The 25,915-nt window shown below is 40.5% G+C and overlaps 1 protein-coding gene across 4 annotated transcripts in view; it reads right to left on the bottom strand.

Moving 5' to 3' along the window:
* Positions 1–9,731, bottom strand: part of USP15 (ubiquitin specific peptidase 15) — a 70,671-nt gene extending 60,940 nt beyond the window's left edge. For 3 of the 4 annotated variants that reach the window (XR_005828202.1, XM_040596639.1, XM_040596640.1), the window contains exon 1: positions 9,564–9,730. Coding sequence is in view for 3 of the 4 variants with exons in the window: in XM_040596639.1 (XP_040452573.1) it covers positions 9,564–9,652 (89 nt within the window). In the remaining variant the exon portion in view is untranslated. Of the gene's footprint in view, positions 1–9,563 lie in introns of all 4 variants that reach the window. The other variant, XM_040596641.1, reaches the window with a different exon arrangement.
* Between the last annotated feature and the right edge of the window lie 16,184 nt (positions 9,732–25,915).

Genomic DNA, 25,915 nt, shown 5'->3' with positions numbered 1-25,915 from the left:
GAACTACATCTGCCAAAACCTCATTTCATAAGTAAGATTTGATCGCTTTTTAGTTCACTTTTTAGGGGAAAATTATTAAAAACTCAGAGCAGGCACTTGAGACCAGATACGCTTCACTGAGTATGTGCTGTCCCAGATACAAAAATAGCATACCATGCATTAGTGAAACAGAGAGATAAAATGTCTGTACATTAAACTTGGTACAATGTTTTGCTTTTATTTTCGTTACTATTACCTAATGAAGGAAAGAATTCCAAACCAATCTAATGTTACAGAAGTTTTTCTGAACTGTGGACCAGACTGAGAAGGCTACGCCAGGACACCTTAGCAAAGCTAAAAAATACAGCCTATCCACTTTTTAAAACTATGATTAAGAAATATTTGTCACTTAACTTGGATGGAACCAAGATCTCACTCAAGCAGAGAACACAAATTTTGCTCTCTCAGATGTCATCAGCCAAGCTAGTGAGCAGGACAACCAACGCACCTTCAGCGGTAAAACACACCTGGAGGATTTGTAATAGAGACTGAAGGACAGAACTCTCTCAAATCTCTAGATACGCTATTTTGAGGGGCAAGCCTTAAAACTAAGACTACTTCACAATTAGGTGAACTATTTAACTCCAAATCAGCAAATGCTTGACATATATAGGCATTTCAAATAAATCAGTCACCTCTAATTGCTTGATGAAAACAAACACCAAGTTTGATTATACTAAGGTCACTTAGAACCAACAACTTTGTAACAGAAATACATAAATACTGGAATAGCTTCAAACCTTACCTAAAAGTAAGCAAAACCATGCATGTATTATTTGCTGAACATTACACTCAAATATGGTATTTTAGATATTAATAATACTGGAAATATTTGTACAGTTTAATTTGGTTTAGGTGCTTTCTCTTAGTTGTATTACATAACCTTAAAGAGATTTAAATTTTCTGAGCAAGTACAATCAAAATATACAACATGTTCATGAACACGTTCCCAGTTCAAGTCCAGCCTACTTCAGTACTCTCAGTGTTTAACTCTGAGCGGAGCTTCAGATTGTTTCGTAAGATATATCTGCTGTCACCTGTCAAACGTTTCTTCCTTAGCTTCTGCCAGAAGCTATCTGCCAATACTATATTCCCATTTAGGCATAACTTTTCTTTAAATAATTGTTTTATTTGAACAGTTTTTTGACAAGTATTGACAATTACAAAGCACAATGCTTAACATTTCAACCTACTTCCCTATTCCTGTTTTCCTATATTCAGGTTGTTTTCAAAGCACAGATTACTTTTGACCTTGACCTATTTTTAGTTAGTATTATTTTCTTGTAAAAGAATATATTCCTCAAAGCTATATAAAAATGTGATCTTTCACTTCATTCTCATGATTAGAAGCAAACAAGCTTTGTTTAGAAATATTGTAAACCCAGATTAAAAAGTTAAGAGTCAGAGCTATTTTAAACTTGCTTTAGCTGAAGACACTATACAGATGAAATCTACCTTTGGGATGAGTTTACATTGGTTACTGAACCTCATATAGTAAGCCCCTACAGACAACAACACTGAGAAAACAGGTTACTGCACGTGTTATTCTCCAGGTCCCACTGAAGTGGGATAAAATGGTAATTATTTCTGGAATTTACAAAGGACTGCTCAAGTCTGTGATTAAGGGCTGTTAGTCTGGTTCCTGGTTGTGTTCTCATCGATTACTGGACCTAAGTTTCTTCAATATTATCTAGAAATTACAGAGAACTTATTTTATTATCTTTTGTAATATAGGCATACCAACAAGTATTTTGGTCATTCTCCTCCTATACAAAATATTCAAATTTTAAAACACAATTACCAGTTAATAGCCATGCCTTCGTGTGGTGGGCTGGCCCTGGCTGAACGCCCACCAAAGCCCCTCTATCACTCCCCTCTACAACCAGACAGGGAAGAGAAAATATAACAAAAGGCTCAAGGGTCAGGGTAAGGACAGAGATCACTCACTAATTACTGTCATGGGCAAAGCAAACTTGACTTGGGGAAATTAGTTTTCAGAGTAGGATAATAAAAAATAAAGCCAAATCTTAAAACAGCTTCCTCCAACGACTTCCTTCTTCCCATGCTTAACTTTACTCTCTGTTTTCTCTACCTCCTCCTTCCAAGCAGCGCAGGTGGATGGGGAAGAGGGATGTGGTCAGTTCATCACATGTTGCTGCCACTCCTTCCTCCTCATATTCTTCTCCTGCATGGGGGATTCCTCCCACAGGAGACAGTTCTCCACAAAATTCTGCAACATGAGTTGTTCCCAGGAGCTACACTCTTCATGGAACTGCTCCAGCATGGGTTCCTCCCACAGGATGCAGTCCCTCAGAAAAAGACTGTGCCAGCATGGGTCCCCCATGGGGTCACAAGTCCTACCAGCAGACTCACTCCAGCATGGGCTCCTCTCTCCATGGGGCTACAACTCCTGCCAGGGAACCTCCTGCAGTGTGGGCTTCCCTTGGGTCACAGCCTTCAGGCATCTACCTGCTCTGGCATGGGATCTTCCACAGACTGCAGGTGGATATCTGCTACGCTGTTAACCTCCATGGGCTGCAGGGACATGGCCTGCCTCACCATGGGCTTCACCATGGGCTGCGGGGGAGTCTCTGCTCCAGCACCTGGCACACCTCCTCCCCTCCTTCTTCATTGACCTTGGTGTCTGCAGAGTTGTTGCTCTCACGTAGTCTCACTCTTCTCTTTGGCTGTAGTTGACCTTGAGCAGTCCCGTCCCCGTCCCCCCCCTTCTTAAATATGTTATCATAGAGGCACTACCACTGTTACTGATGGACTTCGCCTTGACCAGTGGCGAGTCCATCTTGGAGCTGGCTGGCACTGGCTCTGTTGAACATGGGGGAATTCTCAGAGAAGCCACCCCTGTAGCCCCCCACTACCAAAACCTTGCCATGCAAACCCACTACAACTGAGTCAGTCAATTAAAACTACCAAGAAAAGACTGTATCCTTATGAATAATCAAGTGTAGAGACTTAGGGCTGCCCAAAATAGGATTACTTACAGCCTTTGTACTTAAGAGAACAAAAGAATGACGCTATTACAACACTTGTAAATACACCTTCGTTTCTTAAACAAAAACTCAACAATTGATAAAAATCAATAATAAATTCATGCAAGTTTTAAAATTTTGCAGCTGCGTGACCACATATGAACACTGTTTGCTCAACAACAGAAAATAGTAGTACTAGCAGGAAAGTTGCCAATTGATTTCTTAAATTATCTCATGATTGGTAACATTTTGATTTAATAAAACTTACTAACACAGTACCAACATCACAGAAATACAACAGCATTCATTCTTTACCTTAACATCCAGTTTGATGGAAAAATATTTGAACAGTATGACAATGCTATTGGTATTTCCCACTGCTGTCAAAAGCAGTCTGAATGCATTCCTCAGTTATATATAGACATAATTAAACAACATGTAACCTAGATTTTTTTATATTGACTGATAGGTCAGTCCTGCAACTTCAAAATCAAACCAGTTAACTTTAATATGCAATAAAGACATTTCACAGAGAGACACTCGTTCCACTACTTTGGACTGCTGGGACATCGTATCTTCCAAAAACAAGCTATTTCACTTTTTAACAGCAAAACTGTGCAAATTGTCCAGAGAGATAGGTGAGAATTTTTTTTTCCTCTCCTCACTGTGCATGAGTACAGATTAAGCAATACTGAGGACAAAGTGGAACAACTGTGTTGCTGAAAGCAAATTAGGACTCCTGTTTAAAGGCACAGCATCCCATTTTTGTACTTGCACAACTGCAACTATAAAAATAAGAAAGGTAAGAATGGGTTTGTACCTGTATTTCTATTCTGATTAAGCTAGCCAAAATTGCTTGACTAAGTACATTCATGATTAATAGATGCCTCAAAATTAAATCTTCTTTCAGAAATAACAAGTTCTTGGAAGTTCAAGATGGTAATTATTCTATCACATATGAACCAAACCATCATTTTATTAAAAATGTAGGTAAATGCACAGAAAAAAAATCCATCAGTCGAAGAGAAAAAAAAAAAATTACATTGCTTATCTCCCATTTTTAAGATATCTCAGTCTAAGTATTTCACATTCCCCTGCAGAAATAAAAGCTTTGTTCAACTAAATGCACCAAGATGATTACAAATCAACTGATCAGTCAGTGAAATTCCCCCTACAGCTCCCCATGCTCAGTTTCCACAAGGTGCCTAAGCAGCACTTCACACATATCACCAAGAGCCTGACCAAAACGCCCGATTCAGCCAAAATTAATGTACTGCATTTTTAGTTTAAAATTGCTGTGTGAACATTAACAACCATGTAAGTATTTTGTACACATGTACCAGTTTTCCATTTCAGTAAAGACTTTTTATTAAAAGTAATCTAACTCCTAAATCAATGTTTGACCTCCAATTTTCAGGCAAAAGCCTGGCACAAACATGATTTTCATTTTACCATGCTCTCACCCTGCCTAATCAATTACACAGAAAAAAACTGCATCTACACATTTCCATTGCAAGTTTTCTCCCAGAAGAATTAAAACATTTTGTATGTCTTCATAAGCTGTTGGTGAAATGCTGCACTATTCCACATGCAGTGAGACAAATTTAACACAAAACTTCAACCACAAAGTCTTAAAGTCAGAAATCAGCAACTTACACCTCATTTGAAAGAAAAAGCAGCCAATTCTCAATTCTATCCTTGGAACACTGATATAGCGCTCCTTGTTTCCTATTATATGAAACCATCAGAACAGTATAGGGCATTATTCCAAACGTTACTGAGGTGCAGGTCCATAACACCTCATCATGCTCTCAGTGAAATCAAGTAAAATCTTCCATTAATGTTCAATCTAGATGCTGAACATGTACAGCACAATGACGGATGATCAAATGTGGAGAACGCTGAGAAGACCATAGTGTAAAATGCTATTAAAGCTAAGAACTTCAGCATCAAGGTTATCATCAATGACGGGCACTGCAGCGTTTTCAAGTAGGGCTATATGCCTGTTCATCAAGATTCATGAGTTTTCATTGCAACCAGAATTAAAATGCTTATACATTTTTCGGTGGGGAAATTCTTTAAATACGTTTCTGGAGGTGAAGTTCTTTAAGGTTGAACTTTTCGTATCAACTGATCATTCACTGGGGAGGATTTTTCCTTCTCAAATTTTTACTTACTCTTTTCAGTGACTTAGTTTTACAATTAAACAGCCAATAAAATTCTCATGGTGCAAAAAAATGAGAGTATTTTCTTCACCTTCCAAGAAACATACCCTATCGATAAAAACAGTACTCCCTCTGGACTCACCAGAACTGCAGAAGTGTTGTGTAAGAGACACCTGAAAGAACTCAAAATACTATACTTCTGTAGATTTTGTAACTTGCAAGGCTTAAAAATCAAGAACAGATCAAGAATCTATCTCAGCACTCTATAAAGTGATGACTGGCACCAAAATTCATTGGCTAGCAGGACTGGAAATCAACATCTTCCTTCTGCTCTAATTCTGACTAGCTTCAGTTTAAGGCAGTGTCTTAAATCTTTATCTGCTTGTCTAAAAATCTTTATCCTAGAAGACATCTTCTTCTTATGTAAGTATTTCAGCACAGAACTCAACATTCTATCAAAACAGACAAAGGCTCTTAAAGCTCTTCCTTGCAAGGCAAGGCTTCTGCCTTCCCTATTCAATTCTGAGATTTTTTTGAACTCGTTCCAAACAAACACCTTCTGTGACATGTGGACACCAGAACTGGACAGTATGAATGGTTTTACTCATGTATTACTGTATACAGTACAACTTTCTACTGCTAATCAGTATTCCCTATTCAAACATCTGAAGTTGGCATTTGTTCCCTTAGCCATCAAATAAACTCCTGGCGATAGTTATTTGTCTACTCTAACAGCCCAATCCTTCTCCAAGTTACTGCTTTTAAAAATACAAGTAACATTTATATTCTCATCTGCTCACAAATTGCTACAGCAAGCAATAGATGAACGCAGCACAGTGGGGAAATTTGGGGCAGTGGGAGGGAGAAGAAAAACTGGTGCAACTGACTCCTGTGTTGTTAGCCATTATTAGTCACTATTATCCACTATAAATGAACCATTTATTGGCAGGTGATACTCAAAAGGTGAGAAACATGGTCTCACATTCTAAACCTTGGAAGGCAAACATGCCCAAAAGGTAGCAAAGTAAAGAGTGCGAAAGCATTTGTAATGTCATACTTAAGCAACTGAGACAACATCTCTAAGAGAGTCACAGCAAAACAGAACTACAGGGAAAGCAGGGCTGGAAGTGATCTTAAAGGTAGACACAGGAAATTATACCTCAATATGGGGAGGCAATTACAGAGATACACACACAGGAAGTAGTCACATACAAGAATTGACTATAGTCTCCATCACTGCTTTATGAAAACTGTTCCAAGACCACTAACTTTCAGTATTAAAAGCTGCACCTCAGTGACACTAAAACCAGAAAAACTTGGCAAGGTTCTCCTCAAGCATACCACTGAAGCTACAAAGGCATTAAATAACATCATTAAGACCACTTGGTCATGCAAATTATGCAGTGGCTAAAAAGTTGATGGAACATCAACAGCTCTTCAATTTCTGACAGCAGATACAGGAAGACACTGATGGAGTTCAAATTTGTTTGCAGCTGTAACAACCAGTATATTTTGTCTTTCTAAATGAGAGGTTAAAATCCCCACAAACTATATTCTACTCACTTGCCAAGCATCAGCAGAATTGCAAAACACCGAGAAGTAATCATATCAGATACTAAAACTGTGAGATACACCATGAAATACAGCATTTCTTCTCTTCCAAAAAAGAATTCTGGATCTTTCAACCACAGAACCTGAAGATCCTTTAGATAATATTGGAAGACAACAGACAGATATATATTTCAAGTTCCATGGAACGACAGTGTGGGCTTTATGCTGAATTCACTAATACAAGTGGTCAACATTATTTAAAACAACTGATAAATGAAGGAGATTCTTGCTTGGAAAACCTTAAATTTCATATTTAATGTATGTTTAGAAAAAGCAGATAAACAGAGAGATGGAAGAATCCTCAATCTCTCCTAATTTAATAATTTATTAGCTGCCCATAAAAGAATGCAAAAAAGACTATTGGGAGAAGCTAGCCCCAAACCTTGTCCCTGAGGACAGAACAGTCAAAAGACACTGGCCTTGACTGTCCATCGAAGCAACACATCTTAACCTATACGATCCCCAAAATACTCTTAAAAACATCCAATGAAACAAATTCTACAGCTTACTAAACTGCCTGTTCAAAATGTTTCCCGATTCTATCAATTCTTTTCCAATACCTAACTCTAAAAACGCTGCCTTTCAAGTCAGTTTCATTTTTCTCTCCACAGTGCATTGAATTACTGATGAAATTCAATGTCTTCTTTAAAAACACTACAAGACTCACCTCTCTCCCCTATTCTTTAGTTCCTTTTTTCTTAGGGGAAACCCTCTAAGCTTTATACTTTCCTTACACAGCTTACTGTTCCCTATACTCTGAATTCTGAAGAGCATGGACGAGACTTTCGGTATAAACCAGTAATGTTAAAAGGACTGTATTTCAGTGCTTTAAAGCTCAGACTGAACAAGCTGATACGGCATTGCTCATATCTTTTTCAGCAGTATTTACTACTGAGTGAATAAAAAAACGCAATTGTGACTCATGACTTACAGCCCTTTAACTGTTCTGATTCCTTACTGATGCCCCAAAAAATCAAAAAGCTACTGACAAATACCTCTGAAAAAGCATTTGAACTAAACATACCCCTTAATTTGTGAAGTTAAATACATAGCTTTAAATATCAATCCTGTGAACGCACATGTATACACATTTATGTAGCTAGATGTAATAGTTCATGACTCAAAGTTAATAAGACTCCACCGTAGCTTATTCAGTCTTAAAACAGTTGATTAATATTAATGTCATATTCACAGCTAGATACTTCTTTTCAGAGAATGTTCAGCTTTTTCAACTTAACTGATTTTTTCATGTTAAAACATTTAATGTAAAAAAAAATGAAGTAAAGTTACTGTTTTAATCATCATGTAATTTTGTCATAAAGTTACTTTCACTATGAATAACAACTATTTGAGACATTTTTATAGTACTTGGGAAGTACCCAACAGAACCACGGGGGGGGGGGGGAAGTCTTAAAAGATTACAAGTCTGAGCACCCTTTTAGCACAGCTGGTCATTTTCAACACTACCAGGTGAATTGATTTCCTTTTTCTAGTTGATTATGTTTTTCCAGTTTAAGAGCAGTCTGTTCATATGCCAGAACTAAACATATACTCAGCAGTATTTGAATAATGCATCAGAATGTATGCTTCTGACACATGCTGCAGTATCAACACTGTTAAATATAGTCTTTTATAGAACTGGAACAGTGAGTGATGACAGCTGAAATGAGGTGGGCAGGTTCTACTTTTGTGTATTCATACTTAATTTTCAGTAAGTTAACGCTTCAGCCTTTGTCTTTGGTTGACAGTTTCACACAGGAAGAGAAGAAGTTGAGTAGTGGAAAAAATATCAGTTCTTTTTTTTTTTTCTTTTCCCCTCTAAAAAAAACCCCATATCCTAGCCTCAGAGAACTACAACTACAGAAGCTCAATTACCACACACACACTAGAAAGTGGTGTCTATTTAACCTAATTCTTTTCAACCATAGATTATTCTGTTGACAATCTGTACGTCGTACTAACAGATACTTTCTGACTGACCAGGAAAATACATCTTTTTTTAACGGCCTACTGCATAACAGGTATTGTAATAGCCTGTCTGCACCTTCGGGGGCTGTTTCTTAGGCAGTTAATAGGTTCACAGCCAAAATAAAATTTAAACGTAAGGTTTATCACAGCCGTGGTCGGGCTTCAGGGCACCCCACCCAGGGCACAGATACAATTTCTGACAACTTGAAGGTGACGCCATGGCCCTTTCAGCCTGGGTAATGGAATAAACGCCCGGTAGGCGAGCTCTTCCCCCGGCCCCAGTGCCTGCTGCAGTGCTTCCCGCCGCCAGGCCGAACGCGCCTCCCGCGGGCGCCGGGCCGCCGGCTGTCCGGGGCCGCCATGCGGGGCTGCCACCCGGCACCGCGCTCCGCCAGTCAGGCCGCTGCCGCCCCTCCCCCGCCGCTCGCCGCCCGGCAGGGAGCTGACCTCGGTGCCTGCCCCCGCCGGGCGCCTCAGCGGCGCGGCGCGGCCCTGCCGGTCGCCAACAGCGCAGGCCGAGCCGAGGGCCCCCCGCCGCACCGAGGTGGCCGGTCCTCCCCTGACAGAGGCTGAGGGACCCGTGCGGCGGGAAGGGGGGCAATGGTGCTGCCCCACCCCCCCCGCCGCCCGCCTGCCCTCCTCGGCAGTCCCCAGCGCAGCGAGGGGCCGAGCCGCCCCCGGGAGCAGGGGGGGCAGAGGGAAAGGAGGTCGGTCCCTCCGCCAGGCAAGCGGCGCCGGGGGCGGAGGGAGCCGCCTGCGCCGATCAGCCCGTGTCCCCCCGTTCCTCCCTCACCAGGTGTCGCCCTTGCGGAGAGCGGTTTTGAGCAGCGCCGCGACGTCCGTGCGCTGGGTCTCCAGATCCGCCGCGCCTCCCTCCGCCATCTTCTCCCCCCGGCAGCAGCTGCAGCGGCGGCAGCAGCAGCAGGGGCAGGAGCAGGCCGCGCTGCATGCTGGGAGTGACGCCGAGCGGGAGACGCCCTCGCCCCCCCTCCCTTCCCAGCATCCGCAGGGCGGGGACCGAGAGCAGCCCGGCCAGGTGCCGCGCCCCCTCGCGGCCAGGAGGTCTACCGCCTCACCACGCGGGTCGGACGCGCACGCGTGCAGCGCTGGCAGGGGTTGGGCGGGGGCTGGCGGGGCAGTCCTCTCCTCCGAGCGTGGCCTGCCGCAATGGCGCAGGGCCGCGGGAGGGTGTCCCGGCACGGGTCATCGGGCAGGGGGCGCCTCGGCGGGGGGTCCGCGTACCGGCAGCGGCTCCGGCGCCCCGTGCTGCAGTGCCGGCAGGGCGGCGGGCTCCTGCCGGGGCGGGCGCTGCCGGGTTCCCTCAGGGGCCTGGAGCGGGCCGCGCGGCGGTGCAGGGGGTGCCGGCCTCGAACCCGCGGGGCGGGCCTGCTGGGGCGGCCCCCAGGCCTGGCGGTGGGCTGCTGCGGCCCGCCGCCCATGGAGTGCCCAGCCTTCCCGTTCCTGCGAGACCGCGGCTTGGTGCCACAAGGAGAAGATCCTATTTATAGAATAAGGAACCGTCTCCTTTGCGACATACTCTTCAGTGGTTTAATTTAAGCGTGTGCATAATTAGATGCTGTTTGCCCTGCTAGCAAATGAGTGGTTTGGGTTCCCATAACTCATATAAGGATGTAGTCTGTATTATTGTGCAAATACTGGTGGGAATTTAAATAGGCTGCATGACTCGCATTAACTTTCCCAGACCTTTGCAGAAACCAATGGATAATTTGTTTCAGTAGCTCTTATCTGAACCTTGTACAAACAGTGCAACCTGTCGTTGGGCATTTCACCAAAAAAAGTTGTCCGTGTGTTACATTAAATTAACAGGGTTCTCTCTGGCCTTGCACTTGTATACAGTTTTCATAAAATCAAAATTGCATAGAAATTTTGGGCTGGGGTGCTGTTTACAAATGTCAAAACAAAGTTAGTTCTTGTAGATCTAGCTGGTGTATCTATAATGCATGCAATGAATGTCTATCTCCCTTCCTCCACCAAAGTCATTAACAGTATGCTGAGTTGTATGACTAACACTAGAAATTTATCTTAAGATGCCAGTCTTAGAAGCTATTAGGTATTATAAGCTAATTAGCACTTACAAGGTAGTAGCATGCAGCTGTTATAAATAGCACTAAAGATTACTCTTTAGATTTAGATGCAGCAAAAAGGAGAATGGAAGTAAGGCTCTTATGCAGCTGTGGTAGTCCAAAGCTAAGTAAATATTTCGCCAGGATTATCAGTAAACATTATGATGTTGAAATAAAGGCAAAATCAGGATTTGTGGCTGGAAAGGGAGTATGAAGGTCATACCAAATGTGTAAGTAAAACTTTCAAGAGCTCAAAGGGACTGGTGGTGGCATTCATGGCTTCTCTAGGAGCCGGAATCTGAAATTTCAGGAGGAGGGGCAAGCAAGTTCAAAATACATGGAGATTTATATTGAGAGCTGTGGATCTAATGGCTCTAATGAGAGGAGAGAAAACTAAACTGGACAACAAGAAGAAGGTTTCCAGCCACTTGAAAAATAAATTTCTGGATTAGAATTTGAGTCTAGAAAGAACAACTGTGACACCTTCCCATACCCTGCACACCAGGTCTTGACAAATAACGACAGTGTTATAAACCCTGAAAGTTATCTGTGTGTCAAACTTAAATTTTTACAAAAATGATATTGTCATGGAAGTTTGAGAGAAAATACTTCTCAATCCACTATGCTGGTAACCAACTTCATTGTTCAGCAGTCTGTAGTAGGACCGTCAACAGTTTACTTTGCCAAGATTCACCTGGAGCCACCCATGCCTCTACTTTTTGGGTTGCATAACAGTAGTTACTAGGTGAAAAATGTCCTATTCCTGAATTCGATCTATTTGTGATATGGAAATGGATACTACACAGACACTAGGTGCTACAAATATGAGACAGAAAAGCATATAATGTGCCATCTGAAGCAGAGCTTTGTTTAAGGATTACAAAGGAGAGACAAGACTAAGTCTCTTTCTGGGAGCGTTAGTGTTTCACAAGAAGGAATTGTGCTTTTCATAATAGAAGAGCATCCTAAGCTTAAGAAAACCTTTCCCCTACACAAAATTCCTGGAATATGCCAGTTAGCATTAAATCTGTATTTTTAAAAAAGCTTTCTGAGCTAGCAAGGAATTCTGTCTAAGTACATCTATCCTAGACAGTGCCTGAGGATCTTCCAGTTTTAAACCATCTGGTACACACAAACAGTGCTGGACATACTGATTAATGACCTACCCTCTGTGATGAAAAACAAGCATTTGTAATACAGTTTTATATCTTACTGCTTTCGATATAACTGAATGCACGCTATTGAAAAACTAGCTGAGGTAGCATGTTTTCCAGTAACCACTGGGCCTCCATCCTTGCCTGACTTCACTGCTATTAGATGATTTTTTATAAACATGTTTTTATGGTTCTAAACATTGATACTGAAAAAAGATACAATTAATACAGTGTAAAGCAGCACACACATTGAGTAAATAGGCTGCAGATAACAAACTGTGTACACTGATGATTCTATTGATTCCCAATACAACATAAAGTTTAAGCTCTCAGTTCTTGTTTTCAAGTCAATTAGTGGACTTGGCTAAAGAAACTTAGAATACAACTTGATTTTGGGGGATATGAGAAGCTCTGCTTTTCAGTGGTGAAAACTTGAGTACAGAATAAATTGTTAAGAAATGACAGACAACTGTTAAGTCTCACTCACAGGTACGACAGAAAAATTCACTTCACTACTCTTTATTTTCTTCCTAAACCTCTAACACCACATTTGTGAATTTATGGAGGGGGGGAAGCAGGGCTTGAGCTTCCCCTTGCCAGTGTCTGGCAAGCACTCATGTATATGGTGGGCTTGTAGCTGCTGGTGGCTGCATGAATTTCCTTTTTGGTTGGGGGCTGTTGTCAGACACAGAGACACAGTTTACATGTAGTGTTTACACATACAGTTAGAAAAACTGGTAATTTCACTGTTGCTTGAGAAATCTGGTGAAAAGCCTTTTAGAGCCAATTTTACTAACCTAATATGTTTTTAGAAATTTAAAGTGGAGCAAAAGATCAATTACCAGTGCCACCACTGCTGATTCTGTTCCATATACTACTTCTTTGGATGTATGGGAGTTGGTTGGTTTAAAATAGTGACAGAATTGTAAGCCTCTTTGAAAAACAGTTCAATAACAAAAGCAAGAAAGCAGAAATAACAGTGGACTAAAGTTACACAATGGCAAGATAAAGCAGGGCTTCTTTAAGGTAAGCATAGGAGGGGAAGACATAGGAACAAAAGTTCAGTATTAAATGAGTTGGGGGAACCCAAGGAGGCATGGGATGAATGATGGAAAGAAGTGGATAAGAATGCACATTTTTTTTTAAAAGAGAGAAAGAAATACGGGATAAAATTGAAAGACAGAGAGGTGGGGAAATAACACATGATTAAAATTCCTATTTCTGTCCTGGCCATAAAACCACAACTGCAGTGTAGTTTTTGAATTGTATTTCTCCTAATCTAGTCTGCATGGTTTGCCTCATTCAGCATAGGCTGAATGTAAAGATGTTAAATTCTTGTTTCAGCTAGATGGAATTGCAATTCCAATAGCACACTTTTGTTGAGATAAGAAAAAAAAAAAACATTTAAAAATTTGATAGTTTTTTATTTAGTTGATTTAATCAGACATATTTTTTTCTACATTTTAAAAAATTACTATTGCCAAAAGGATCTTTCAAATGAGAAAGCAAGAGTATAGACTCTTGGAGAAAGGACTGTTATTTTTAAAATGTGTGTAACGTGACATGCTCAGTCTTATTTTACCTTCTTACTTTCATGTACTATATCTAGGACCAGGCATCCTTGGGCGACCTAAGTCAGAAAGTCCATAGATCTGAATATAGGGGAATGATGGTAGAGAAAAGTTCAGCAGGATCAACAGATCAGCAAAGGGTGTCCCAGAAGTCTTCCTAATTTAATGACAATGGAAGAAAAGCATTTTCCCATCACTCCAATCTAGAATTTTTAAATATTGGGAAGCATTCTTTTTTTTTTTTAATTTTCCAAAGAATGACTTCTTAATAAACTATACCAACAATTAAAAGAAATAATAAGCTAAATCTGCTATGTAGAAATATTAAAATAATGTTTAAAATTAACATGTCGTTAATAAATTGTATGTTTATTGAGTAAGCATTTGTTTAACGTACACTGAAATATTCAATTCTAATAGCCTAGGACTTGAAAAAGAAAGTTTGAAGAATAGGTTTTTTCTATGATCTGATTTTAATCATAGACCGATTTAAGAAATAATTACCCATTTTAAACAAAACAAAATTACTTTCCATATCCTTAACTCAGTGCTTTTATCTACACAAAAAAGGTTTATTTTCAAATTATTACAAATCAGCTAACCTTTGTATATCTCTTTCAAAAATGTTTTTCTTCAAGAATTTGAAATATGGAAACTAATTGAAAAGGTATGATGGCAACAAGTTTCAAGCATAGTTGGCATATATGTCAAAGCTGTTATTGGTTTCTGTATTTGATTTGCATATCAGAATGGATCCAGATTTTCTCCTGTATCGTTGCTAAATGAACTGTTTGGTTTTCAAGGCAAGAGGTAAAATTAAATATATTAACTATGCACAAAACATGTCAGCTAATATAATTCAAGAGACTTGAATTTTAAAAGGATGATTCATAATGTAGACTTTAAGCACTAGCTGCTGAAGATGTATGAAATCTAAACACAATGTAGAAGTTAGGTTTTGTAAGGTTTGCACATTGTGTGCTAAAAATAGGCTGCTGTTTGATAAAAATAATTGGTGCTTAAGAGGAAGGAGATACTAGTGAGATTTGTAGCAGGACCTAATACTGACAACAGACAAGTTGCAAAAATCAAGTGTTGTTGGCATAAGTATAGCTGATTCAACGTATTCTTACTGTTTGGCTATCTAAAGTATGAATACATTGGCATTAATTTCATTAACTAGGTACTACTGAAATCCAACAGAACATGCAGCAGTATAGCAATAAAGGATGTGTTAGAATTGCTTCAGATTTTACATGCACAAACATGTATGTGTATGGATGACAGCCATTAAGGAAATATCTAATTTAAGGTATTCACAGCATATAAATTACATCAAGGTGTATTTTAATACTGTACATTTTAAATAGGTGGTTTCTGCTTTCCTTTTCTAAATCTCCTTGCTATGGAACCTGTTAAGACTTATTCTAACCTGAAAAATACATGAACATGGTCATGACCAAGCAAAAAACCTTTCAAAGTAGACTGTCAGTGGATCTATAAAAGGAAAAATAAAATATTTTGACTGAAATATCTAGACGTAGAAAAGTGTTATAAATTGGGAAATTTGTGGGTTGCTGCTTATTCCAGAATAAGCTTCTGGAGTGTTTAGAATTTTTTTAGAAGAATAAGTGGGGGAGAAAAAAGTACACTCATTCTCACAAATGTTACTGTTGTCCCTTGCTGGGTGCACACAGGAATTCATGAGAAGAAACAATTCACATCAAGTTGTGGTACACAAGATCCAGCCATCCTGGAACCTGTTGCACAAAAATCCTTTTCCCTTCTGCAATGGGATCAAATTGCCTCTAGTAATGGTACAAGGGAAAGTGATTTCCACTTCCAGCCTGGTGTGAAGTAGAACAGTCAGTGATGGGGTTTGGTTGGCTAATGTGTGGATTGGAGTTTTGCCTCACCAGTGATTTAGGGAGAATGATAAAGAAGTTGTTTAAAACCTCTCCTCCTTCCTGTGAGAGCAAGATACCTTTTTACAAGTCCATTCTCCCCTAAAGCAATAGGGTTACTTCACTCAGTATCAGTAATTCAACATATAAAAAACATTTCCCTTAAAAATCATAATATCTGGCTCTCGTAGGGGCATATTATGTACTTCAACATGATTTCAAAGTATGAAAAATTGAAAGCATGTAATAGTTTAAGTCTCAGTAAATATTATGCTACATTTTAAATAGATTTAAGTAATAGGCAATATTTAAAAAATAAGGAAAATGAGGAATAAATAAAGCCTTTTCATGATGGCTTGTGTGAGATCTCTATGCCTAGGCATGGGTATAGAACTCCTTCTAGCAGGCCCGGTGGGTTTCCTCACCAGCTGGTTTGTATCTTCAGCCAAGGGCCTTCCTGTACCAAGAGACAGGAGAAGAGTCATCGTGCACAGTGAAGAGGGAAAGGGATGTTTCTGTCACCTCACCTGGAGAAGAAATCATGAGTTATGAGAGGCATTTTCAATGGGGGAGACAAACAACACCTAAGGGAACACATTTGTATTGGAGCAGGTCTTATTCTTCATATTTGTGCCTGGGAACAAGCACATTATCCTTTTAGTACTTGAGCTGAGGCAAAAAGCACAATGAAAATATTTATTTAGCTGTTCTAGATACAAAATATTCTTGAGACTTTTAAAACTGTGTTGTCAACTCCTTGTTAAGTCTTTTCTTGAGCAGCAGGTATACTTTAATTAACTGTTTTACCTTACAAATAAAATAAAGAGAGGCTTGGATAGATGAAAGAAACTGGATTACACTTTAAAAAAAATTTCTTTCTCTAGTATTCCCAAAAGTTTTGTTGTGCTAAGAAAAGAAAGTACCAGACTGACACAAAAAGGATGTAAACTGTTACAAACAACTAATGAACTTCGAAGGCTGTAATATTTCCTTAAATTCTTTAGTGTAAGTTACTAGCAATTACGAAGTTTTTACCTATTTAAGTATGTCTATGCTAAAGGTTTGTTCTGACATATTTTTGTAACCTATGCGTGATGCTAATTCATATATGACTTGAGCACTCCTGGAGCACTCATTGAGCTTTAGTTTAAATTATGATGCCAATTCTGTGTGACCTTGAACAAGCTTGGATAACTTTTCTGATGATGAGTTCAGTACTTGGCAGGAACTCAGTGAAGCTTAACTACATGATAATGTAGTAATAAAGAGATACAGATAGATAGATACAAGTGTAGATAGCTGTTTGAATTTCTTGTACATAGATGGGTTTAAGGTAAAAATACCCTTGAAGTGTGTGTGTGTGTATATATATTTTTTTTTTTTTTAAAAGCAAACTCTTTACCAATACCTCTCAAAAAGTGATACAAAAATACAGTATAAAAGCACAGCCTCCAGTATAAGACTTGCAGTTACAGCAGCAGTTTCTAGAACATAAAATCCAAGACAAGCTACTGCATGAAGTGGTAAGGAAGTGGGCTATGGTATGATGGATAAAAAACCCTCCACTTATATTGTGTTCACAGAGTAGAAACTTGCTAAGCCATGCCTTTTCTGTACCATGCAGAGGTGTGGTAGGCTGAAATGGTGACTGAATCTTCTATTGCATTCTGCAATTAGACAACATAACCCACAAGATAGAAGAATCCACAATAAGATTTTGAGTCAATGGGAGTTCTAGGTGTTTGGTACCTCTGGAAGCTGGCTTGTAGCTGTAAGTTGTAACTGATTTCTCAGTTCCTTTTTCTACAAATTTTTAATTGACTTTAAGGGCAATGAAAGAGTGGCTACTCAGACCTCAGCCAGCAACTAAGCTCCACATAGCCGCTCACACACTCCTCCTGCCCCAAGGAATGAAGAGGAGATTCAGGAAAAAGGTAAAACATGTGGGCTGAGATAAGAACATTTTAATAATTGAAATATAATAATAATACTAGCAATTGTAATGAGAAGGAGAGAGGAATAAAATCCATAAGGGAAAAAACAAGTGATGCACAATATGATTGCACAACACCCAGCCAGTCCCTGAGCATCAGTCAGGCCCTGGCCAGCTCCCCCCAATTTATATACTGAGCATGACATTCTCTGGTATGAAATAACTCTTTGGCCAGTTTGGGTCTGTCCCCTCCCAGTTAATGGATATGGTGCTTCGTTAGTCGATAGAGAGAGCCAGCCTCTTCTAGTGGAAGATTCATTCCTTCTGTGTTGAAGTGAGATAAACTGCTGTCTGGAGGTGTCTTTCTGTTTTTTATAGAGAACCTAGAGAATGAGTTATTAGGCAGCTAATGCTTGATGAGGTGAATCCTGGCTTAAGTGCTTTCTGAATTTTGAGATCTAAATTTAGGACTGAAAAGTATCGAGCACTGTCAAGATAATTCAGAAGTTACTAAGTAGTGGATAGCTCCATGATGATATTCTGGTTCGTATTCTTTCTGACATAAAGTCATTGATTATTTTAAAAAGCAAGACTAATACATTATTTTCCTATTAATCATTAAGTGTCCTCTCAGAAGCGTGGAACATCTCTTTTTTATCTTTGAACACCTAAGCATCCTGCCTGGATGAAATGCTATCTCCTGGGAAAAATTCTATTGCCGTGAAGACTGCAGTGGCGGCTTTACTTGTTTTTTAATGAAACTGGTTTATGTGTTTGCATTTTGCACTAGGATTATTGAGGATTGCAGTCCTTTTTCTTTTGTAAGGGGTGAAAGCTATATTAGCATCCACTTGTAATCATCTTTGGAGAAATTAGAAGCCGATCATCATCAGCTTTGAAGCTGTTTCTGGGTGAAGGTCATTTAAATTTACAAATAAGTTATTTCTGAAGGGTAAAGGAAATGGTGACATTAAACAGCTGCCTGATAAATTCAGGTCAAAAATCCTAACTAAACAAGCATTAGAATCTCCTTGGCTAGAAATAAAAATTATAAAGAAGAACAGCCAAAGCTACCTCACATAAACATTTGGTAAACCTGAAAAGTTAAGCTTAAGTTAGTGGGTAGCCTGTGCAGTGTGGAAAACAAATGAACTTGCACACTTTCATAATTTAGTTACTTTTAGTAGCTACCAGCTGAACTTCAAATATGAAATAGACAACTTTTGTTTGTATAGTTATCCACTGGGAAAAAGAATTATTAATAACTTTCATAATAATATCTTCAACCTTCAAAAGAGAAGGAGCGCTGCAGAGAGTTCACAGTAACATATCCAGTGGCAAATGAAAGACAGGGACTACCTTCAACAGAGAGGGTGTAGCCTTTTCTGCAGGGTCATCTGTGTCTGGAAACGGACACGTATCCACTGCCCATGCAGAAAAATTCAGTTAAATGGTGAATTAATGAAATATTTTGAAAAAGAATTCCACTCTATTTCTTAGGGATTTTTTTCCAGCCTTGCAGCTTGCCAACTATGTAAAGTGCTGATTGTTTTAACCAATAAACTAAAATCGCTCAAGGTGCCCTTGTATTTCCTAGGTCTTGTTCATAACGTGCGCTTAGAAATGTGTAGTTATTGAAAGATTTAAAATGTAAAGGTATTATAAGTTAGATTTTTGGCAAGTATGGGAATCCCAAGGTATACTGCATGGGCTTAGGATCAAGGTTAGATTCTGAGTCTCATAAAAATATCTGTGGAGAACTGGCACCCAAGAAAATAGGCCTCAGAACCCTATGGCATTGGAGGCACCCAAAATAGCTTGGAATTAAACATCAAAACATTATCTGTGTAGGAATGAAATATGGAAAATATGAGATGCTTTGGTGCACAACCATTTCAGATTTCCTTTCCTGAGAATCCTGAGCAGGAACATTCTTCTAATGTGCTTAAATCAGATCATGTTAGTCAGATTTTTTTGGTGGAAGAAAAACCTTCATGAAATGCCCCCCGCCCCCAACCCCCCCGGGAGAATAAGAAGCCAAACTACACAACAGACAGGACACATCCTGAATATTAGAGTTCTTTTTAAGTCTCCATCCTTTCCAAATAAGGCAGGGACTTGAACTTACATCTCCTTGGTCCCAGGGAGGTGCGTTGATGGTGTGCACAGCGCTCCCTGTATGTCTATCAGTGGTTTAATTCCAGCCTTCCAGACACGGGGTACTGCAGGTGATGAGTATTCCGTGCTTTACGTGTGAAGGAGATATGTATGGAGGTGTACAGACCTTGCTGTCTATTGAAATCCTGGTATTCCTGGCATTTGCTATATGATAGGATTAGAGCTCCCATTTGTGATGGGCCAGGCCTACGCAGGGAATCCTGTTCGGGCACACTGGGTTTATCTGAGAGGTTTTCATGAGCAGGCAGTAAGGGAGGTCTCAGGGCACTAGCTCACTGTTGGGCAGTGTGCCTCCTGCACCCGGGGGCTCTACCAGGTTTGGGATTTGCATGTAAAGAATTGGAGGGGGGAAGGGGCTTGCATGGGAACATGAAAGGAGAGTAAGTGGGGGAGTCAAAGCACTGAGTTAGGCTCAGCAGTGGCAACTTGGCAGGCTCTTTCACTTTTGGGTGTCCTGGGTTTTGGCTTAAATTAAACCTCTCAACAGCTTGTTAGCTCATTTTTCGTCAGTTTTCCCAGTCAAAGGAAAGGGATTTGAAAGGGCCAGTCAAATCCGGCAAATAAAGAAACAGTTACAGGACTGGTGCCACAGCCAGGGGTTCGGCTGCTTAGACCATGGGACTCGCTTTGAGAAACCTGGTCTGTTGGGGGCTGATGGGTTCCATCTGTCAAAGAAGGATAAGAACATCTTGGGCCATGGGCTTGCCAGGCTGATGAAGAGAGCTTTGAACTAAAGTTGCTGGGGGAGGGGATCTTCAATCCACCCAGCTCCTACCAGTTTGATGCCATTGTCAGCGAGAGAAGCCCAGAGCCTGGAGGATCACAGGTCAGCAGGAGACACCTGAACAGCAGCACAAAGGAATTCCAGCCTCTCCAGCCAAAATTCAGCTTCACTGGGGGCCAAACTTAAATGTCTCTATGCAAATGCACCTAGCATGGGGAATTAGCAAGAGGAGTTAGAGACACGAGCATGCCTGCACATGATCTTACTGGCATCATGGAGATGTGGTGGGATGGCTCCTATGGCTGGAGTGTTGGAATGGAACGATACAGGGTCTTTAGGAAGGACAGGCAGGGGGGATAGGGGTGTCGCTCTCTATGTCAGTGACAAGCTGGACTGCATGGAGCTCCAACTAGGAATGAATGAGGAACCAACCAAGAGATTATGTTAAGAATTAAAGTGAGGGCAGGGACATGGTAGTGGCGGTCTGCTTCAGGCCACCCAATCAAGAAGACTGAACAGATGAAGTGCTCTATAGACAGATAGGAGCAGCCTCATGTTCACAAGCCCTGATCCTCATGGGAGACTTCAACCACCCCAATATATGTTGGAGGAACAACACAGCAGGGCATAAGCAATCCAGGAGATTCCTGGAACATGCTAATGATAACTTCCTTCTCCAAATGGTAGAGAAGCCAAAGAGGAGAGGTACTATGTTGGACCGTGTTCTCACCAACAAGGAGGGGATGGCAGAGAATGTGAAGCTCAAGGGCTGCAGTGACCATGAAATGGTGGAGTTCAAGATCCTTAGGGCAGTGAGGAGGGTGCACAGCAAGCTCACTATCCTGGGCTTCAGGAGAGCAGACTTTGGCCTCTTCAGCGATCTGCTTGGTAGAGTACCATGGGATAAAGCCCTGCAGGGAAGAGGCATCCAAGAAAGCTGGTTAATATTCAAGGATCACCTCCTCTAAGCTCAGGAGCGATGCATCCCTACAGAAAAGAAGTCAGGCAAAACCTCCAGGCAGCTGTATAGATGAACAAGCTGCTCCTGGACAAACTCAAACACAAAAAGGAAGCCTACAGAGAGTGGAAGCAAGGACAGGTAGCCTGGGAGGAATATAGAGAAATTGTCCAAGCAGCCAGGGATCAGATTAGGAAAACTACAGCCCTGATATAATTAAATCTGGCCAGGGATGTCAAGAGCAACAAGAAAAACTTTTATAGGTACATCAGTCTTCTCTTCTGCAAAAGAGAAGGCTCCAGGGAGACCTTACAGCAGCCTTCCAGTACCTAAAGGGGGCCTACAAGAAAGCTGGAGAGGGACTTTTTACAAGGGCATGTAGTGGTGGGACAAGAAGCAATGGCTTTAAACTGAAAGAGGGAAGATTTAGATAAGATATTGGGGGAAAAATTATTTACTGTGAGGCTGGTGAGGCACTGGAACAGGTTGCCCAGAGAAGCTGTGGATGCCCCATCCCTGTAAGTGTTCAAGGCCAGGCTGGATGGGGCTCTGAGCGACCTGGTCTAGTGGAAGGTGTCCCTGCCCGTAGCAGAGGGGTCAGAACTAGATGATCTTCAAGGTCCCTCCCAGCCCAAATAATTCTATGATTAGCCTGTCAATTCTCAGTTGCTGAGTGTCAAAATTATAAATATCTATGAGTTTGGACACCCAGGAGTGTTAGCTGTGCCTAAATGATAGATTTAGTAGAGGAAATCCATCTGAAAATGAAAATGAACATTGTAGTCCTCATGTTCTACACTGAGAAGCAGAGCTACACGTGCTCAGCAAAGCCCCCGACTTATTTCTTGTTGCAGGCCAAGAGAGGCTTGGACTCAAATTGCCACTATGTGCTTAGGAAGAACTGAATCTCAGGTATCTCCTGCAATGCACATGGCTGATCTAGAGTGAAAGCAGGTCCAAGGCACAGTACTGAGGATTTATGGCGGGGGAGAAGGGGTAGGAATGGGAGTTTGGCTTTGAGAATGTGCTTACCTGTGTAGCTAGACTCCTTGGTATATATCAACAGGAGTGTTTATGCAGCTGTTTTATCTCTTTAGATACCTCATAAAGCATTCTTCATTGCTTTAACCCATCTACATCTTAACCTTGTGCTTGAGACAAAGTGTATTCTGGTGCTGCTCTCTGCCTTAGACTTCAAAAATCTGTGTTCCTTTTTTTTTGTTTCTGCTAGCTGACACTAGAATAAACACAAATTGTTTTAAAATGATACATATTAGCAATGGAAATATAGATATGCTGGGTTTTATTTGGGAGTTTAATGTAGATACTGTAGATGATTCAAGACTTCTCTTGAAAGAAGCCTGAAGTACTTCAAGAGGTGGTCACTCAGTGTAGGTCAAACTCATATGCCTTTTTCAAATACTGATGAAATTATTTTACTGTTGACATTTGGAACAACCTGCAACCTATAATGTAATAAAAAAGATCACTGATTGACAGCCAACCCTGTAAAATTAAATTATTTCCTTTTGAATTTACAAGGATCTTCAAACAAATACATAAAATATCCTGGGGTTTTTTTGGTGGTTTTTTTTTTTTTTTTTTTCTGAGGTGATGGTGCAACAGGAGAGGTGGTTTCATAGAGCCCTGGGTCAGAGCTGGCTGAGAACAAGCCCCTGGCAGCAAGGGGCTGTTGGGGCTTCCTGGAGCCTCCTGCATGGCCACCGCAGCCCCCGGAGCTGCTGCTGCTCCCACCTGCCCGCACCTCCCCATCTTCATTGCCCCATTTCCCTGCATCTAAATACAGGCACACTGGACCACAGGACAGTTGCTGGAGAGGTCTGGCCGCTGCACCAGCTGTGGCACTGGAGTTTCTGAAGTGGGCAAAATCCATAGGCACAGCCCACTGCTATCACTGTCCTGCAGCTTTTGTGTTCATACTTAATATTTTTTATTATTTTACAGGTAATATTTGTATATAAATGGAGACCATTTCCTACATTTTAGAGAACTTCCCTTGGTTTAATCACTGTGCAGCAGAAACTAGTCCTTTGGCTGAAGGGAGTGGCTGTGCATGCTCCATACAAAAGAAAGGTGGGCTGTTCCTGCAGGGCGCAGGACCCCTGAGTGTGATACAAGAAAAAGACAACTAGGATGAAGTTACACTGGATTTTTTTTTCCCCTCTTGAGATGACATTTTTGGTGTATTAACTTTGCAGGCATCACAGAAACTCTCCCCACCCTTCTATTTGGGGTGATCTGTATGAATATGTAGGAAAATATATAGTGTGAACAGATGCTTGAAGTTAGAAGCAACTAAACTGAGGATGACGCCATGGTTTCTTTGGATTAAATGTGTGTTCAACCTTTTGTCATTTAGAGTTTTGCAGCCTGGCCCTTCAGGTAGGATACAGTGTGGCATTGCTTTTTCTGAGAAGGTGGTGAGTTTCCATCTCCCCAGCTACCTGCACTTTTTATTGCTTCAAACAGGAATACTGGAATATGAGCCACCATAGCCTGCCCAGGACAAACACACAAACTTCAATTAGATTTAGCAGGATCCAACAGCCCACTGAATTACAGTCGTTTCCTGGGTTGCCTTTGTTCAAGAAAACATCTTAAGGTTAGTTTCTATACATTAGAAAACCAGTATACTTGTGTCTTTCCATCTGCTTTCCATCAGTTTTGACTGAATGAGATAATTCAGCTTATTACACTCACAGGAGCAAAATCATTTTGCTTGACTGTTTGTTCTTCTCTCCTGATCTGTGACAGCTCAAGACTAGTTTCAGTTTGTGTTGGAAAACCTGTTTCCACCGTTTCTTTTCCACGTGTTTGCCTGGTTGAGGGGTAGTAATGGCAAGCAGGGAAGCTGCTTTTAATGTTCTGAGACAACTCAAATGACCTGTTTGACTTTTCTTTAGCATAAGTAGGATGTGCACTTGAGGACTAGTGTAGGTACTTTAAAAATAGTCTAATGTTGAACTATGACAATAACATTTCATATATTCTGTCAGTGTTTATGATTCAATTCAGATGTCTCCATTTAGCAAATGGACCCATTGACCTCAAAAAATATGTACCATGTAACAAGAGTATGTGTTACCCTGGAAGAAAAGTAGATATTACTGGGCACTAGGACAAAAGCTGTCCTGGCCCCACAGTTACCTGCAGTGTTGACAATACAGGAGAGGAGTAAAAATGAAGAACAAGCTTACCATGACAGAGAGAACTTGCACTGGGAGAGGGATGTCAGAGTGGAGGTCAGCTGCGTAAGCATATGCTGTGCCAATGTGGAAAGGGTGAAGGGAAAGATGGTATTGGATTGTATTATATAGATATTACTTTATTAAAACAACAACAAAACAAACTAAAAAAACCAAGACCAACATACCCAATCTAACTCCAGGAAATTAATAAGGTGTATGAACTTTGTTTTTGAACAAGTGTCATCACCATTTCTCAAACTTGTTTACTTAAGGAGTAAATTGGCTTATGCTTATCCATGTGTGCAATTTCCGGGTATACCATTAAGAAGTTTTGCTGGCTATGACTCCCACAGCTGATTTAGTAATTGTATAATTGTGTTACCAGACACTGAAATGGCCCTGAACCTATCTGCTGAGGATGATATTTTAAATGTGAAGCTGCTAAAGTTCGTTTACCATGTCAACCATGTCAAAGTCTGTTCAGATACATTCTAAGTTTTCATAGAATTGATCCATTTCTGTAAAATAGCTCAAAAGGGATCATTATTATAGATTAATATAGATGGGTCCACATGGATATCATTCATGCTTCATAAAAATTCCATTTAATTTTTAAAATCTGTTGCTAAATTTTTATGATGCGATATAATCTTGGGTCAGGAAGGATAAGTAACCATTGTAAAGCAACAAAATCAGCTTCACAATACAAAGGGATTAATTTAAGGGTGATCATTTAAATAATAGCTAATAAAATCAAACTAATTTTATGTACATTTTAAAAGCTAGACTAATCAAAGCTTAAAATGTGATAGGATAATAAAGTAAAGCTCATTAGTTTGGCATAGTAAAAATACATACAATCAAAAAGAGCTGGAATAAGCAGAAGCTTACAGTAAGAGAAAAGTGCTGAGCATTTAATCTTATTCCCACTGAAATCATTGCAGAAATTCAGAGTAACTTCAGCTGGAGTCACAGCACACTGGTAGAATGCCAATCTTGTCTCAATGACGCCTGTTTGGCTGCGCTGGAGGCATGTGGAAACTTGATGTAAAGGAAGGCATTTTAAGCTATGTACTGTCTGTTTTGAAAAGAAGGGAGAAAAAAGGGAGCAGGGGTACCCCACTAACATGCAGTCATAGGAACCAGGGTTTCATTGGCAAAGACTGATGGTCAATCAGGCATATTTCTGTATATTCCATGAATTCATGATCTGGTAGAAAAACAAGGAATCATCAGAATATTTAATGGAACATTTAAATTGCCAGTGCAACTTTAGGTGTTTAAGTAATTCTAGCACAGTTATACTATAAAATAAATGGCTTCATTAATCTGAGTCTGTAATAGATTAAACTGTTCCTTGTATTTTCTTTTGCTAGGTTTCCTATAGAAGAAAGCCTTGTGGATTTTGGAGCCCCATCTGATTTCAACAA

This window comes from Falco naumanni, chromosome 5 (assembly GCF_017639655.2).
Source record: "Falco naumanni isolate bFalNau1 chromosome 5, bFalNau1.pat, whole genome shotgun sequence".
Lineage (NCBI taxonomy): Eukaryota > Metazoa > Chordata > Aves > Falconiformes > Falconidae > Falco > Falco naumanni.
The sequence above is the reverse complement of the archived record's forward strand: the minus strand, read 5'-3'. Positions and strand labels throughout refer to the sequence as shown.